This window comes from Toxotes jaculatrix, chromosome 16 (genome assembly GCF_017976425.1).
Source record: "Toxotes jaculatrix isolate fToxJac2 chromosome 16, fToxJac2.pri, whole genome shotgun sequence".
Classification (NCBI taxonomy): domain Eukaryota; kingdom Metazoa; phylum Chordata; class Actinopteri; family Toxotidae; genus Toxotes; species Toxotes jaculatrix.
The window spans coordinates 20199982-20217114 of NC_054409.1; the positions used below are offsets into that span (position 1 = coordinate 20199982).

The 17133-nt window shown below is 43.0% G+C and overlaps 3 protein-coding genes and 1 long non-coding RNA gene across 12 annotated transcripts in view; 2 read left to right on the forward strand and 2 right to left on the reverse strand.

Annotated features, from left to right (window-relative positions):
- The first annotated feature begins 1734 nt into the window (after nucleotides 1-1734).
- Nucleotides 1735-3522, forward strand: dnlz (DNL-type zinc finger). Its single transcript, XM_041058501.1, has 3 exons — nucleotides 1735-2067; nucleotides 2158-2297; nucleotides 3290-3522. Exons 1-3 carry the CDS (start codon nucleotides 1735-1737, stop codon nucleotides 3441-3443), a joined length of 627 nt encoding a protein of 208 aa, XP_040914435.1. The 3' UTR covers nucleotides 3444-3522.
- LOC121195200 lies at nucleotides 1889-4426 on the reverse strand. The gene is made up of 3 exons (XR_005895447.1): nucleotides 4303-4426; nucleotides 2134-2283; nucleotides 1889-2017 (listed from the first exon to the last, which is right to left on the reverse strand). It is a non-coding gene; the product is annotated as an uncharacterized LOC121195200 (long non-coding RNA).
- On the forward strand, nucleotides 3781-6269 carry uck1 (uridine-cytidine kinase 1). Its single transcript, XM_041058500.1, has 7 exons — nucleotides 3781-3975; nucleotides 4422-4581; nucleotides 4704-4800; nucleotides 4885-5027; nucleotides 5107-5201; nucleotides 5286-5334; nucleotides 5418-6269. The coding sequence occupies exons 1-7, from the start codon at nucleotides 3886-3888 to the stop codon at nucleotides 5609-5611; spliced, it is 828 nt and encodes a 275-aa protein (XP_040914434.1). The 5' UTR covers nucleotides 3781-3885; the 3' UTR covers nucleotides 5612-6269.
- Nucleotides 6270-6290: 21 nt separating this feature from the next.
- rapgef1b (Rap guanine nucleotide exchange factor (GEF) 1b) overlaps nucleotides 6291-17133 on the reverse strand; it is a 38305-nt gene continuing 27462 nt past the window's right edge. For 5 of the 9 annotated variants that reach the window (XM_041058495.1, XM_041058494.1, XM_041058493.1 and 2 more), the window contains exons 11-26: nucleotides 16082-16243; nucleotides 14065-14211; nucleotides 13489-13581; nucleotides 12474-12559; nucleotides 11716-11821; nucleotides 10939-11014; nucleotides 10472-10556; nucleotides 9583-9675; nucleotides 9137-9322; nucleotides 8898-8982; nucleotides 8684-8778; nucleotides 8476-8554; nucleotides 8291-8392; nucleotides 8023-8120; nucleotides 7811-7939; nucleotides 6291-7603 (exon numbers count right to left, since the gene is read on the reverse strand). In XM_041058495.1, coding sequence (XP_040914429.1) covers nucleotides 7453-7603; nucleotides 7811-7939; nucleotides 8023-8120; nucleotides 8291-8392; nucleotides 8476-8554; nucleotides 8684-8778; nucleotides 8898-8982; nucleotides 9137-9322; nucleotides 9583-9675; nucleotides 10472-10556; nucleotides 10939-11014; nucleotides 11716-11821; nucleotides 12474-12559; nucleotides 13489-13581; nucleotides 14065-14211; nucleotides 16082-16243 — 1773 coding nt within the window. In that variant the 3' untranslated portion in view covers nucleotides 6291-7452. The remainder of the gene's footprint in view (nucleotides 7604-7810; nucleotides 7940-8022; nucleotides 8121-8290; nucleotides 8393-8475; nucleotides 8555-8683; nucleotides 8779-8897; nucleotides 8983-9136; nucleotides 9323-9582; nucleotides 9676-10471; nucleotides 10557-10938; nucleotides 11015-11715; nucleotides 11822-12473; nucleotides 12560-13488; nucleotides 13582-14064; nucleotides 14212-16081; nucleotides 16244-17133) is intronic. The other 4 variants (XM_041058498.1, XM_041058499.1, XM_041058496.1 and 1 more) reach the window with 2 other exon arrangements.

A 17133-nucleotide genomic window follows, 5' to 3' on the forward strand; every position in this document is an offset into this window, starting at 1 on the left:
AATCAAACTTCCAGAGAGGAATGTTCCTATTAAATAATAGATGTTGGCTTAAAGTGGGGTCTTATAAATAACAGATGAATCCTTCCTGTAGAAATTAATTGTGGTGAATATCAGATAGACCAGCATATAATGTGATATTAAACCAGCAGCACTTGGATTGTATCTTTTAAGGTAGAAACCCCACCCTCTTATCATTTCCTATTGGGTTCTTAGATAAAGAAAAGGAAATTTATTCCTTCCTGGTTCATCATAAGTGATATATGTAAGCCGTATGCTAACGGTTCCTTTGGTCAGGTTGTTACAATTAATTTCCAGTCAGTAGGGGAGCAATACAGTATACAAAACCTGTATGTGGACTCACCACAGAGGCAGTGTGTCAGCACTGGGAAAACCTCCCAGTTTCAGACTGACTGCAGTTCCCCCTAAACAAACTTCCCCCACCTTTCCCAGCAGGATTTAGAAACACAGCCTTCAGTCACCACCAGCTCACTAAATTGGTCATTTGTGCTGATTGCCTTTCATCTCAACTGTACATTCCTGCAGCAGCCTTGGCCTTAGCCAGTTGGAACAATGGGGAAAACTGTTTTGTCATAAATGCATAATATGCCCTTATTTCTCCTATTCCCTCTAAAGCCTTGGCAAACAATGAGGTGATGATAACTGTCTGTGCACAACTCAGTACAATATTAATACAAATATAATATAGGATGTTGGTTCCGATTTGTGCCACCCAGAGGTATTTTGAGACTGGAAGGAAAATCTAAATCTGTGAGGTGATATCAAAGTCTGTATGTCACCCTCTGGTGGTTATGTTCAGAGAAATTATATAACTTCACCACACTTCGATGTTTACTAAACCAAAATGTAAATTGTATTTTGTCTTTGAGTTTAAACTCACATGACCTTTAATGTTGAAAATAAACTCCAAGCAAAAAGGTCGTTATTCTTTTATAAGATTTCCTCTACACACTGATGAGGGACACTGTATGTGTATGTAAAATTTTTGTGACTGTGTAGTCATCTTCATTTGCATGTAATTTGAATAAGAGACTTAGCTGACATCCAAGATTAACTGTACTGGTTCCTCGCTTTCTGTTTCTATCACCTACAAAAATAGTCTATATACTCAGTGTTTCATAACTGATGACCACTGATTAGAGAAAATGAATGTAACTGCACAATTTGATTTAGTGTTTAACACTATTTGCAATTGTCCAGTGTTTTGTGTATTGTCAGCACCCATCACTATAGAATGAATAAATATTTGAGAGACCTTTTTTGTAGCAGGCTATAAGATTAAAGTAGAATAAAATGAAAATGTATAAAGAACATTACAATTCAACATGTTATTTCAAGTTTACCAGGGTAAACTTAGTATTTAGTAATTTTTCACCATTTATAGCTCATTGAAAATACTACATTCTGTACATTTATAACAAAAGATTCATTTGTACAGTAATCTGTCAAACAAACCACAGAACAGAATCTTAATTAGTTTCCAGGTTATTTTATAATTGGATAACAAATCGATTTTAAATTGACATGATGCTTTTTTCGTTTTTCTGTTTAGAAAGATATTTGTCTTAAGCTAATGTCAATTTTATTTTGTTGTAGGAACAATATGTTAATAAAGTTTATTTTGAAAATACCGTTCGGTGATGTCATCAAATGGGGACAGCTCTCTTGTTGACGAAATCGTGTGTAAATTCCGAACTCCGGAACACGGCAGTTGTCATGTTGGTTGTACACAGGTGTTGTGCACAGGTGTTGTCCTCAGACTCTTGCAGGACGATGCTGACTGTCCGCCGGTTGTTTCGGTGCTATCGCAGCAGTTCGGCTCTGTCCGGACTGTGCGCCGAGTCTCACCGTCGACCTCCGGGACCACCGACGACCACAGCTGGGACGGGGTTCCTCTCCTTGCAGGACCAGCGTAGATATCGTTATTTGTCACCTAATGACAGAGGTGGAGCTGGCCTCTGTAGAGGAGTCTCAACTTCACCGAGTATCAGAAGTGACGCTGTTGGGAAGATCCAGTCAACACATTATCATTTAGTTTACACATGCAAGGTAGCAGATCCAGAAATCCTGAAATAGCTTTGGTTGTCTTGGTCTGTTTTTTGTCATAAATCTGACATGCAGGTTGTATCACGTTTGCAGGTTTGCTCTACTAGATCCATGCAGAAGATATCCAAGTTGGCATATCACAAAGGTGTAGTGATAGTGACATGTCCAGGATGTAAGAATCATCACATCATCGCTGATAACCTCAGCTGGTTCTCTGACCTGGAAGGGAAGAGGTTGGTATAGATTATCCGAATAACATCATTAACGCAACAGCACTGCACGGAGAAGAAACGAATAAAAGATGAGAGTGTGGTCTTTCATGTCTTCATGGTGACTATTAAAAGGCTACAGAAAAGAGATGGGTCTGTAGATGGGTTTTAATGATAACAATAGAGGGAGATGATCTAATAGTGGGTGGAAAACTATTCCACAATATAGGTTCAACAGCGGAAGACATTTTGATAAGGGTTCTTTAAATTTCCTTAAAATAAATGGTGGACAAACTCTGTTACAGTGACACTATTTTTAAATTACCTCAAACATATCTTTGGCATTTATCGAATGATGAAAAAGTGACTGATTGTATGCCATTTTTATTCTAGTGGCAAATAGTGCATACAGTATTAGGGATGTGGTAGGTGTGGCAGCGGAACACCAGTGACATATTGTTTTAAGTGACGTTTGCTGACTGAACTGTGATGAACCGCTAGTCAAAGTGGCAGGCCAGGTATTCCAGTGAAAAGTGTTATCTGCCAGGGGAACAGGTTTGTCAAGCTGTTTAAAATTCACATCAGAGGCATATCATAGTAAACAGTGGCAAAAAATCAGAGGAGGTGTTTAGAAGTGCCACAAGTAGATCAGCATACCAAAATCTGATAGTGACATACCACTCAGAATCAGCATCATGCCACTTTTCAATCTTGCATCACCCCATTTCTGTCCTACAATTTCTTGTTAATTAGTGTGTATATGTTAGACATTAATTAACAAGAAATTGCTAAGTAAATATTGGCTGATAATATTGGCTCAGATAGATTATCTTCAGCAGTAGACTGATAATGGTGTTTCCAGGTATATGAAAATTGATCACAAAACACCGGTGAAGTAGATAAACAGCACCTCTGTGTTCAGTTAAGCTTGTCCGAGGAGCTGAAGGAATTTTTGATTTACCAACAACTGCATGTACATTTCTGAATAACTCATGTCCTATTGTTTTATGCTTTAGAAACATTGAGGAAATCCTTGCTGCCAAAGGAGAAACTGTGAAGAGGGTTGAAGGAAGTGCTGCCTTGGAGATAGTAGTGGATGAATCCAGCAAAGACAAGACACAATGTAGTGAAGACACCCAAAAATCAGACAGTGATCCAGAAAAACAATAATGCTGTGTCCATACTATGTGCTTGTACATTGCAAGATGTCTATATTTAATTTCATAATAAATGAAAAAATTTTTTTTATTGCTAATGGTTCTTTTGTCATTCAGTCAAAGCAGTGAATGAGACTAGTTTTTCAAAGCAAGGGCTAGAACTGTAATCCCTGCTGATTTCAAATGAAACTGAAAATGTTGTCTAACTGAACGCATGCCCTGTTCTTCAAACTGCGATCAAAGTTATTCGGAAACATTATTCTGCGCGTACGTTTAGTGATTAATCGTATTTTATGTAAAAGTCGAATGCAACTGAGCTCAAAACCCGTCCAGTGTTGATACTGTGGGTCGTTAGTTCTCGCGAGAACGGCGCATTGTTGTTGCTACAGATACCATAGCTAGCACTCAGCCAAGCTATCTAGATTTCTGCAGTCTTTCGTTTCTGTTGGACTGCGATGGATGTTCTCGGGTGTCTAGACGATGCAGAGAGGCCACGGCATCATCCTTTCTTAATCGGGGTTAGCGGAGGAACCGCTAGCGGCAAGGTCAGTTATTTTTCAGCCGGAAGATTTCCCGGACAGCGGAAGTTAGCATCCCGAGTAGCTTAGCTAAGTTTGTTCATTAAACTGTCAAACCATGTGATACGCCCCCTCGCTTAGGTAATATTTTCTTTCTAGTATTTCATTAGCGCACTAGAAACTCGTTAGATGTCTGCTCTGTTAATTTCACTGCCTTTTCCATTACTTCTCTGCTGCAGATTTAGCGCCAAAAGAGCTTCATTCAGCTAACTAGCCGCTGTAATAAATGTGTCAGGTTTTTGGCAATGATAAACTCTACAATGAGAAGGTCACTGATACCGCGTTTCAACTCACCCTGCAGGACTTTTGTTCCCCAAGACACGTCCACAAACTGCATTTTAATTCGCCTTTGCTAGTTTAGTCTATTAAAACATTATGTTAGGTCGTAAATAACAGTCACTTTTCTGCCACAGTCAACAGTTTGCGCCAAGATCATGGAGCTCTTGGGCCAAAACAAGGTGGACCACCGCCAGAGGAAGGTGGCTATTATAAGCCAAGACAGCTTTTACAGAGTCCTGACTCCGGAGCAGAAGGCAAAGGCGCTGAAGGGACAGTACAACTTTGATCACCCAGGTAGACCCAGGCAGACCTAACCCACGTGCCTCCCCGTGTCTGTTTTAGAGTTGCAACTTGCCGTCCCAGTCTGCGTTCAGTGCGTTATTTATCAGATTCTGTTTGTGTTTAATGTCCTGCAGAGGCGTTCGACAATGACTTAATGTACAAAACCTTGAAGGACATTGTGGAGGGAAAGGTGGTTGAAGTGCCAACGTATGACTTTGTCACCCATTCCAGGTAGGTAGGAAGCATTCTGATTAAGTCCGGACGAGAAATTTGTCCGACCTCCTGTTACAGCGTGTGAACTCTGTGTGTTTATAGGCTGGAAGACAGGATCACAGTTTACCCAGCAGATGTCGTCCTCTTTGAGGGGATCCTGGTTTTCTACCCCCAGAAAGTGCGTGATATGTTTCACATGAAGCTCTTTGTGGACACAGATTCAGACGTCAGACTGTCTCGCAGAGGTATTAATGTCTCTGCCAAACACACAATATTCCAGTTGTGGTCACAGTGAATCAATGGTTTGACCAAATTTCTCTGTAGTTCTGCGAGACATGAGCAGGGGGAGAGACCTGGAGCAGATTCTCACGCAGTACACGACGTTTGTAAAGCCTGCTTTTGAGGAATTTTGTTTGCCTGTAAGTATGATGATTTTCCAGTGTCATTCGGTCAACAAACCCCCTTTGAGCACTAAATGTCACTTTTATTTTGTTCTCCCTCAGACGAAGAAGTATGCAGATGTCATCATTCCAAGGGGAGTTGACAACATGGGTAAGTGGTTTTTTTTCTCCAAAAAATGATAATTATTCAAACATCATGAATGTTTGACAAATTCTTCATCTGTCTCTCATCAGTGGCCATCAACCTCATCGTGCAGCACATCCAAGACATCCTGAACGGAGACATCTGCAAATGGCAGCGTGGGCCCATCAACGGCCACGGGCGGGGCTTCAAACGGTCCATTTCTGAGCAGGGTGACCTGCAGAACGGAGCCACGAATCCTCCAGGAAAGAGGGTCCTGATGGAGCCCAGTAGTCGGCCTCACTGAGACTGTGTGGATGCATGGGTGGATGGATGTGTCCAGACTGTGAAGACGAGCGTTGAGCTGGGTTTGCTGCTACTGATTTGTCCAGAGTGGGTTAGCAACTGCGATGCCGGTCTCGCCCTCTGCAGCCTTCTTTTATTTTTAACTTTTTAAAATATTATCCACAGTAACAGTGTTGCAAGCACTTGCTGCTGCATCATCTTTGTAATTGTAATCATTGGAGCAGAACAAATATGCAAATAGTTTGCTTTTCACGTGTAACAGTCTTCCATGACACTCTCTGATTTTTTTTGTTTTTGTTTCCAGTGTTAACTATGGTCCGACATCCTGTTACTGAATTGGAGGGTAATACGGTCGCTGGTAGCAAGTGTTATTTCAAAGCTTAATTTCAGTCACGCTTTTGCACTTTGACCTTAGTAGCTTTTGCTTTTTTGTTGCTTTAAAGGGGATTAATATATTTAAATTATATTAATACTAATGTATTGTAGTTACGTTGCTTTCCCTGTTTGTTTTTAATAACTTATTAAATTCAAATTAGGTCTAGATGTGTGTTTCTGTAGCGTCACACTGAGTTTGGTATTGAGTGCTTCCTTTTGATTATTTAATGCTGAATACATGCCTTAACTTTTTTAAGTTAATTTTCCACGCACCATTCTGTACAACAATAAATGGAAATTCTGTTATTAAAGTCTAAAGTGTCAGTCTCGTTTGAATTTTGACCAAGAAATCGAAGTTTCTGACCAACACAGTGTGTATAGAAACAGAGCTGTTTGTTTGTTTATTGGAGTCTGAGAGCACAGTGTGATGTGTTGTTTTTGACCATTTTCCCAAAAAAAGGAATCGAAATGATTTAACTACAGCACATTTTGGAATGACAAACACACAAGTCGCTGAGGACTTCAGTCACACACGAACACTTTCACACACCGACATGACAGGGGACATGATTGTGATTGCCTTATGGTTCTCTACGCTTTGAACATGGCACACAATGATTCAGTATGACGTACATAGATCACAGCATCTTTAGTAATTTATCTTTTTGTGTTTTTGCTTTGCTTTTTTTAGTGCACATATGTATGGCACTTGGGAGAAGCTAAGCTCTTCTCATAAGCATAAACATCCTTTTTAAGAACAAAAGGAGCACTGTATATAATACATTTCATAACCATACATGATTCTTACACAAAATGTTTCAAAACAAACTCATAGGTTCCAGTCTCTAATGGTCATCCTCTCTTCAAGTTCAAATCCCCTCACCGCCCCCTCGCCCCAGCAGACCCTCGGGTCTGCAGCCTGCATGCTGACTTCACAGTTCACGGCAGGTCGCTCTCAAGGGTTCTGCTGTTTGAGGGGAACTTGTGAGTCGGGGAGAGGGTCGCAGAAGATGACCAACAAATGGCACATACATAAAGGAAGAGGAAGGAGCAACTTGGAGAGTAATGGACCATTCAGCTCAATCTCACACGCACGCAACAGCTCCACTCTAAAACAGAGAGCCCAGGGAGCAGACTTTGGTTATTTCCGTAGCGTCTCCCTGCCCACTCTGTGTGATTCTTCTCTCCTCCTTGGCACCAGGCTTCCTCCCATCTCACCATAGTCACAATCTTTCCCTGTCTAAACGCCAGAGCCACAGTAATCTCAATCATAATCTCCCAGAGCAGCAGAGCTCTTTGTAAACCTCGGCCACGCTTCAGTTGTCTGTAGTTTGTTCTGCATTCCCCACATTGAGTCTCCCATTCGCTCCAGCGGATAGCTTCCATTCATCTTTCTCTCAGTCTGTAGTAAAGTGGAGTTAGTGTCATGAAGCACAGTTGGAGGTCAGTCTCAGAAGCCCATGGGCCCTAGGTCTTCTCCTCGCGGTCGGTCTTGCGCCTGGCGATGTTCCTGGGCTTGATCTTCAGCGACAGCTCCCACAGGGCCTCCTCTGCAAGGTGGTCACTGAAGTCATTGAAGAAAGAGACGATGTCTTCGTTGCGCTTCAGCTCATAATGCCTGAGATGAGAAGAGGTCGAAGTTTGATGAATGCAGTAATTCATTCGCGAAAAAACAAACAGCCCATGTGGAGATGACAGCAAGGTTTTATGATATTAGAATTTAATGAAAAACAAAGCCAGCATGCATTATATTGCCTGTGACTGATGTTTACAAAGCCTTCCATGAATATGTCTTTTCGCCATAAATTCATCCCAGTTGACTTACACTTGCTGGAAGCGCCGCATGCTGTCCAGGATGTTGAACTGCTGCCAGCGTTTGGAGAAATTGACCTTTCCGTCAATGAGGTCGGGGTTCCCCAGGTGGACGAAGGTCAAGTCCTGTAGGATGAGACCCCTGGAAGAAGCACAAGTCAAGTCAAGATGTGGCCAAAAATTACATATGAGCCCAAACACACATGTAAACATTCGTTCGCTTACAGGTACGGGATACATGGAGGCTCCACTTCAGCCAGAGCAGCTCTGTATGCTCTGAAGGAGGAGGAGCTGTCGATCAACGTGCAATATTCCTCCAATCCCTGACGGAGAATAAGGAGGAAGTGGGATATGAGAGAAAAGTGATAATCATGATCTTTACCAATGAGAGGACACGTGTGAATTCAAAGGCTACATCCATCAATGGACATGACACCTGACTTTCACATGCCGATGTGTAACTCCTCTCACTCGACCCTCACAACCCTCTCACCTCTGAGGTCTGTTTCTGCCACTCCAATCTCCTGATGGGGGCAGAGTCCAGGGCCGACAGTATTGCCAGGTAGGAGTTGAAATTATTCAACTTTCTTAAGTGCTGTAATAAGATATTTGTATAAATGTTATTGCATTAAACAACAACAAAACCACACAGAAATGAGGATATTTAAGTTGACTGACCTTCATTATCTTGATGAACTTGAGGAGGAGCTTCTCTCTGTCTTGGGCTTTCTCCTGCTGAATTATCAAAGAGCGGACCCTATAGAGAGAGAGAGAAACAGCATGGTGTCAGCATTTATGACGGCAAGATGGTGTGAGAGAGAAGCCGTAAGTACCAGCGACAGGCAGCGAGATGTGAGGGCATAAAGTTTGTGGTTTTGAAATCTACCAATAGCTCATGTTGTTAAAGTGCTCTGTGAACTGAGTCAGGTTCGGACTCTTCTCCTCATTCTGCTCCTTTGCCCAAAGCAGCACCTCAGGAATCTGAAGGAAAACAGGAAGAGTTAGAATATGGATCGACTACGTGGAGCTCAGTGTTGAAATACAATAAACAAATACTGACAACATTAACAGCTAACTTGAACACAAAGACTCCGCCCTACCTCTATTTTATAGAAGAGTTCAGCGTCAAGAAGAGTGAGCTGATCAGCAATCTCATGACTGCGGAAGTCGTGAAGAGTTCCAGGCCTGTTGGGACACACAAACTATTAGGTGATGACATTTTTACACTTCAGATTGCTTTTAGCTACAGAACTGAAACAGACACAACAGCGTTGCACTTGTACCATCAACACGCCCCATACAAGTCTCATGAAGAGCTGACCCTTGACCCCCACAGTACCTTGCAGAGACCCCTCGGGCAGCCAGGGGCTTGAGGGAGTTAGTGTAGCGCAGCAGCTTCTTCTGCTCCACCTTGTCCAGGATGTTCTTGCGCAGCACACGAGCGAGGCTGAGCTCGCCATTGCACACCAGCGTGAACACCAGGTCCATCAGCTGTTTCAAGATGTCCTCCGTCAGCTCCACCAGGCTGGAGGACAGAGGATAAGGAGAAGGACACGACTGAATGATTAGAATTTGTGATTGAGAAAACAGAGCTGAGGGAAGAAAGTCATAAAGTTGGCATACACAGTCCTATTTAAGGCACTAGCAATACCTTTGTTTCTAAACTTACACATGCATTTATTCATTAATTCACTGAGAGACCATTGTCCCCCTCTATACTCCACATCTCCTTGGAAACATGGTCTCCTGAAGAGATTAAGGACAAGAATTCTGAGTCCTACTCACCACAGCTCATCCACCACACGAACCAGCACGAAGAACGTGTTCTTGCTGACTCGCTTCTTGAAGGTGTCCGGACTGTGGCAGAACCTGGTATATGTGCTTCGTGGTCAAGGACAATGAAAACAACAACAACTATATGTGGATCAATAACAATGCTTAACTTAAAATTACAGGGTTTCACACATTTATCAAGCTTCATTAAGGGTTAAGATAAGATGTTTTTCTCTCTTTAAATACAGTACATCCCTCCACGGTTAGGATGGTTTGTGGTTCTACAAATCAATTCAATAATTATGCTTTGTGACCATGATTTATGACCATGATTGCATGCAACATACATCATTACATGACAATGTCAGTGCAGTGTTATACATTGATTCTTTGCAGTAAAAAACAATGGGCCTGTAACCAACAGCTAATTTCATTATCGGTGAATTTGATGATTATCGACTCAAACAGCTCTTTAACTATTTGGTCTATAAAATGTCAGAAAACGTGGAAACAGCAATTCTTCAAACTGCTTGTTTTGTCTGACAAAACGTTTTTCTGTCCATCAAATAATCCATTAATTAACTAATGATTTCAGCTAATAATTTCAGCTCTACAAAGCACAGTCATTTGCATCAGAGCTGGAAAAATCTTGGAGGGAGAACGTACTGACACTCTTGTTCTTACCAGATGCCATTAAGAAAGGCACACAATCACAAAAACACCCAACAGTTTCAGTATGATGCTTAACTGAAAGATTTGAATAAGACCAAACAAGGTAAACAAGTCTTTCCTTGGTAAATAGGGATAAAAAAAAAAAATCACTAGACAAGAAAAACAGCCTTCTTCAAACAAAACAACGATTAAGCTCAGAGTGACACGCTGAGTGATTTGAAAAGGATATCTGTAGTGTAGCTTCTTAATGAGGTCCTCTGGGGTTATAAAAGTCCTATATGTAGTCAGAAAGGCTTCACAGTACAAAACAAGATCTGTCAAGAAAACAGAGAAAAAAGCCGCATATTTCAGTTTGACATGCAGCCAGACTTCCCAATAAACTACCTAAAGATGAAAACACATCATCAAATGTGAAGGCTGCATAACCCAGACTGACACACTGCAAATAACTGAACCAGAGAGAAGGACTGGGGCTATTTAAGATCAGGAGATTAGAAAAGTAGCAACACATCAGTCAAACTAAAGAATCACACTTTACAAATAAAAATAAATCTGTCTTTGACTATAAAATGATTTCAGATCTGTCAAGCTAGCAAAACCAAGCTGTGCCAGTGACCCCGAAGCACAGTAACATACTGTATTACAAATATGTAGGGTAAGTATGACTCTTAATGTGTTCTGTTATCTGTACTGTACCTTTGCGGTCTGTTTCTGTAGCGTGGACTAACAGAATGTCTCCTGATCCAGCACGAACATCAGGGCCATCGTCATTCTGGGAAAATTAAGGAGAGCGAGCAAGGTGTGGAGAATTGGAGAAAATGAATGAATGATAGAGAGATGGGAGAGTAGTGAATGAGATTGGAAGCAAGAGAGGTAAAGAGTGGTTAGATTGGATGTGGAGTGTTGCAGTCTTTCTGCTGTTTTTTTTTTATATTGCCCCCCACCCTCCCCAACTCTCAACGTCCTGCACCAGCTCCTCTGATGACGAAGAAAAAGTCAGACCTGTTTAAGATAAAAGCATCACCACTGCAATATGTCTTCTGTAACACCTTTAAATGCCATCACAGGCCAGGAATTTTTCCTCTGTGCAATTCTGATCTCTCCCTATTTCCTTTTATAAATCATTGCTGTCACATTGTCCCTAACCTTGCGAAGTGGCGAGCAGCATTTTCACACATCTGTCTATCAGACTGCACCACACAGGACAAAGGAGGAGGTGGTGTAGGAAGAGGAGGAGGAGGAGAGCAGTTTGGCAGTTTGCAATTGCAGTTTCGGAAACGTAACTCCAGAGGGCAGCAATGGCTATCGGTGGTGCATCTCAGGATCTGATTTCACATCTGAGTGACTCACAGTGACCTTTAGCCTGCGCAGGACTAACAGGATAAAATGTGCTTTGTGTGCTGATGCTGCACATTTCTGTCACAGCAGATGTCTAAAAACAGTACACAACATCAGCAGTAGCATCTGTCTTACTTCTTGTTTTAGTGTTATCCTGTTCATTATCTCCTTGTGGTCTATGAGGGAGAGTTCGTCCACGTCTTCCTCATCACTCCCAGCAGACTCTGTTGACTTCTGCCTCCTAAAACACAGACAGACAAACACACAGATATCATCAGCAGACAAACACTCACTCAACAGTCTGAGGCACCAATGACTATAGCTGTGTCCCAAATCCATACTGTGTGCGTAATTGTGGCTTGCAAGCACACATCATCAGTCATCATCGTGACTGATGATGTGTGCAATAAAGTGACCAAAATACTATGGAACCAAGATTTCAGCACGGCAGTGAATTTGCCTTGTCACACCCTCTTTGGTGCTGAGGAAATAACCTCAGTGTGCTGCAGGAAAACACCAGGTCACCGGTGTGGTTCGCACCACGCGCCAGCATGAAAACAATGCCAAAATCTTACTAAAAACAGCCCGGGCACATACTAAAATAGAGAATGGAGAAGGTCCTCGCAGCTGAGAAAAAAAATGATTATAAATGGTGGTGAAATAGCTCTAAGGGAGACCTCAGAAAGAAATGCCATAAAAGTTTTGGAGACATTTTTGATTCTTTTTGTAAAGTTTATTTGGCAGTGGAATTCTAAAGCTGAAGCTTAGTTTATTTTTTATTAACTGCAAAAACTAAGTGACTGAGATGAAAAGCTTAGTATATAATACATACTGTATGCAGACTATGTAGTATGGGACACAGCATACATCACTTACAGGATTACGACCCTTACCTTTCCTTGTCCAAAGCCTCTTTGCTATTGGTGGATGGCATCTGAGGGGTGGGGTCTTGAAGTACATCATCAGCTGCAATTGTTTCCTAATCAATGGACGGAAAAACAATAATCAAAATTTGCACAGCAGGATCCATGGACCATCACTGGTGAATGGTTCCATGCAGTGACAGGAGCCTGGTTATTGATGAGATCGTACTGATCACCAGGATCTCATGCAACATGTTTGGTGGAGAGGAGGATGGATGCTAACGTCTCAGGTTATGTTATCTCTATTAGAGCTGACGTAAATAAGGTGTAAAGGGCTGATGGGTAAAATGCAGCTTTTCCTCAGTATGAGAGAGGAAAAAAAACCAACAGATGACACCAAAGGGTAGAAGTCACTCGCACTGAAACCACCAACTGGAAAACTACAAAAACAACCACACATCCATACGTCTCTTCAGCTCTCATTCTCGCTTACAGCTTCCACATATACACCCCAAAATACACCCCAGATGCACACGACCCAAAGGAATAAACAAACACAACCACACACACACACGCTGTCACACATGCACAGGTGCACATAAGCTGTTATGGGGATTGTTATTGGAAAATTGAAAACCGGTGAACCATTGAGAATCCCTTTTGGAGCGGCGACATGTCAGGTGTTAGATCGGAACAAGGTTAAATGCTAGTTACAGTTGAAGCGCAGCCAGAGAGACAGCAATCACCAGCCAGGCAGTCAGAACAACATACAGATGGACATCTTTTCCACAGACACCAACCACAGCACATGAGTCCCTCACAGGCAAACCCATGAACCTGAAGTCATGCTCAGTCAGGTTTGGCTGCGTTCACATTCCATTTCAGCGCCGTCACTTCAAGACATGAATCAGTAAGAGCTGCTCAGCGCAACAGAAGACTGGTGAGAGAGAGATGTCTGCCAGTCAAACAGGCCTTGATTCATTTCCTGAAGTGACGGGATGTGCAAATGGAACTGACCTTTCACCTTTGGCGGACAGCTACTTACTCTGAGGGAGAGAGGCAGCTCCCCATTGGCCTGGCTGGATGAGTACAAGTTGACGTACTCCCCCTCCCCGCCCTCGTCATTCGCGCTCTCGCTCTACAGGAAAAGAGGAGGGACACAAACCGAGGCATAAGGCAGCGGAGAGGGGCACAGAGTGTTTTCTAAGGGTGGGACAGACGTCAAGTGTGAATATGTAGCCGAGGTCTGGCATTGTACAGTGAGCGGTGTGTTTTCCAGCTCAGAGTCATCATGACCACCAGGTGGCACTGGAGTGCACCATTTGCAAAGGTAATAGTATTTACTGGCAAGAGAACATGCAGTGCAACATGCTCTACTGGGATTCTTTTAAGACCGATAATCAGACAGCAGACAGTTTGTGGGCAGTGATAATAACAACAAGATGCCACTAAGTGAATGAGTCATTATATTATCATCTGAGCAACAATACTGAAAACCAAACTGCTGCCATCTAACACCAATCTGCCAAGGGAAGAAGGGGTAACACATAATCTGTCTTAGAGAGATGGTTCATATAAGTATCCTGCTTGTGCTTTCACCATCAACCCTTTGTAAGCTCACCGCTGAGGTGTGGAGAGAGTCAGTGAGAGAAGACTCAGAAGGAAGACAGACAGCCACAGAGCCCACTGAGCCAGCCAGGGAACCGTTGGGCCCGCCCCCGCTGCCATCCAGAATGGTGGCATTGGTCAAGGCAACCTGGTCCAAGCTCTGTGATTGGTGGAAAGAACGAAAGCAGGAAAGAAAAAAAATAAAAAAATAAAATAAAAAGACAGGACTAAAGGATTAGAGAGGTGAAGACAGAGCAGACAGAAAAAGAATCTGAACAATAGGAGGCAGAGAGGGGAAAAAAGTGTTCACCTCATTCTCCAACACCTCCATTAAACCTGGACTATGGGAGTGATGTGCCTGAACATGAAATGCAGTGCACACTCACATACACCCAAGAATGCAAAACTGGAACCAGTGGCAAAAGAAACATCTCCAGTGAGATAATGTGGAAGATGAGAAGACAGAGATGTTTAACAGAGAAACCTGGATAAGCTAACATCAACTCTGAGTATGTAAATGTGTTTAGACAAGAGATGTCTTGACAATGTGTGTGCGTGTGTGTGTGTGTGTGTGTGTGTGTGTGTGTGTGTGTGTCTGTGTGTGTGTGTGTGGTGTGTGTGTGGCCAGCTGAGGAGATGCCTGCCAGCAGGGAGGTAGGGGTAACCTGTTTTAACACGCTGTGCATACCAGGCCTCTTTCAGCATTCCGGCATAAAACGGTGCATACACAGATTACTGATAAACACTGCACACAAACACACTTGCGCTGACACACACACATACATACAAATGCATGCACATGTTCACACACAGACACGCAGGATCAGAAGGCAATTAAGGCCACTCATTCTCCTTTTTTCTTAACACGAGTCCTAAAAATACTGATCAAATTAGGAAATCTTTTCTGCTATTCAATATTTCCTTTGCTTTCCACTCAACATATGCAAAGCAGCTTTCCTGGCATGGCTTACCTCCCCCATGACATCCCCCAAAAAACATCATGCCAAGGAGTTGAGGAATGCAAACATTCCACAAAAGCAGACAACTGGGAGGTGTGGAAGTGTGTCTGGAGGAGAGGGGGGGGGGTTGCAGCATGATGGTGAAGGGGAGACTAGACAGATACGAGAAAGTATAAGGGGTGCGTGTGAGGAGGGTGAAGAAGATGAGGACGAGAAAAGAAAGGAAGGAAGAAGACCACAAACAGGAGGAATGTGTTTTCCATCAGGTCCATCTGGTGCTGCATTCCAGGGGAGATATCCTGAGGGAGATCCACACGTCTTAGCATGCCTCGCACACCATGGGGTCATCATGGGTCAACCCCCCCCCCCCCCAAAAAAAAAAAAAAATACTGCCCAAACCACTGTAACACATAGCCAGGTCTGCTTTGGGGTCAGGCTCAGGCCCTGGAATATATGCACTGATTAACCACAAGCTAATTCATTAACAAGAACATGTTGATGGTTGAGACGTTCCAGTTAGACCAACAAAGGGTTATTTTGTTTTTTATAAGCCCTAACCTGAGGCCTGACAGTCTCGTGTGATATTTGGATGAGCTACTCGAGACACACAACTCACTGACTGCATCTCTGAGGCAAACTGAAAAGAGGGTCAAATAATTACCTGTCATGTGGAGGAACACACAAACACACACACTCGGCTAGCCGGAGGCTACACAAGACCACAACAAATAACTGCACACACTCATGAATTCACAAAGCACACATGAATCACACCATATCTTTAAAAAAAAAAAAACACCCAGAGAAAAACAACAAATTCACACTGTGAAAACAAATGCACACACGGATGGGTGGATGAGCAAAATTAAGGACCACACAGCAACCAAACCACTGACCCTTGAGGGATGGACCAATCAGAAACCTCAAAAGGATGCAGGGGTAGATAGATGAACAGACTGTATCACATATGGAGAACACACAGGTCAAGCTTCCCCTGGACCAGTCCAGGACCACACAGCACCCACGCCAGAGTGGAGAATGGGAGGGATGGGGGGTGGTGGGGGGACTCACCGTGGGTGTGGTCAAGGACGCTTGGCCAATCAGGTAGGAGTTAGAGACGGACATGCTGAGGCCCAGCCCAGAGCCCGCCTCCTCCATGGCCGCTACAGACGGCTGGAGGTGGCAGGAGAGAGAAGAGGAGGAGGAAGAAGAGGGGGAGGAAGAGTGGGAGGCCTGAGAAGGAAACAAAGAGGAAGAAAGAAAGAAAGAAAAGGTAGGAAAAGATAGAAAAGAGAGGAAGTGAGAGTAATGGAGGTTAAGGGAAGGCAAAAAGGGAAAACAGGGTGTTAAGAGAGGAAAAAAAAAGAAGAAAAAAAGGGACAGTTGATTATACTAGTAAGCAAGACTGAATTAAAGCAGATTTAATCAAAGTCCAGCAGCAGAGTGGTGAGGTCAAAGTGGTGAAAGCTGAGGAGGGTTCTGGTAGTTCAGCTGAGAAGCATCAGCTCATTGGCCGCAGATATAAATACAACAGAGAAGGTAGTGAATGACCAACGCTGTTGAGGTGTTATGGAATATGAGTCTACTGTTATGTTTAAGTTAGAGCTATTCCTAGAAAGCCCTAATTACTACAGGGTTATTTGACTTGTAGTGGTCACATGCACACATATTCATGTCAACTGTGACAGTCCAATAAACCTTCTTTAATGTCCTGAGCTTTAAGGGCTTTACAGAAACCAGGCCATCTACAACAACATGTACTAAACAGGGCCAATATGATTCACAGTTTTTTTTTTTTTCACCCACTTCCTTATCCACACAGCTGCTGAAATTACTTTTCTTTTTTTTTTTTGCAAAGCCATGTAAAGTCGCCAAAGCGCGTAAGCCTGGAACATAGGTTTATGGAGGATGCAAACAGGCTTATTCCACTGGGCCACGAGCTCATCAAGTCCAAAACATGAGGCCAGATTAGGCATTGCGGCCGGAGCAGAGATGAGCGCAGTTTGACTGTACGGTCAGACAAAAGAATGATAAAAATAAGAGCCGGGCACAGGGCTCCAAATACACAGTGGTGACAGAAAGAGCACAATGGACAAAAAGAAATGAGAAAGACTCTCTGAGGT

Coding starts and splice junctions, on each gene's coding strand:
- uck1 (XM_041058500.1), top strand. CDS start 3,886: ATGGATGTTCTCGGGTGTCTAGACGATGCAGAGAGGCCACGGCATCAT. Junction 4,582..4,703: donor GTACAACTTTGATCACCCAG/GTAGACCCAGGC, acceptor AATGTCCTGCAG/AGGCGTTCGACAATGACTTA. Junction 5,028..5,106: donor CGTCAGACTGTCTCGCAGAG/GTATTAATGTCT, acceptor ATTTCTCTGTAG/TTCTGCGAGACATGAGCAGG.
- dnlz (XM_041058501.1), top strand. CDS start 1,735: ATGTTGGTTGTACACAGGTGTTGTGCACAGGTGTTGTCCTCAGACTCT. Junction 2,068..2,157: donor ATTTAGTTTACACATGCAAG/GTAGCAGATCCA, acceptor TCACGTTTGCAG/GTTTGCTCTACTAGATCCAT. Junction 2,298..3,289: donor TCTGACCTGGAAGGGAAGAG/GTTGGTATAGAT, acceptor TTTATGCTTTAG/AAACATTGAGGAAATCCTTG.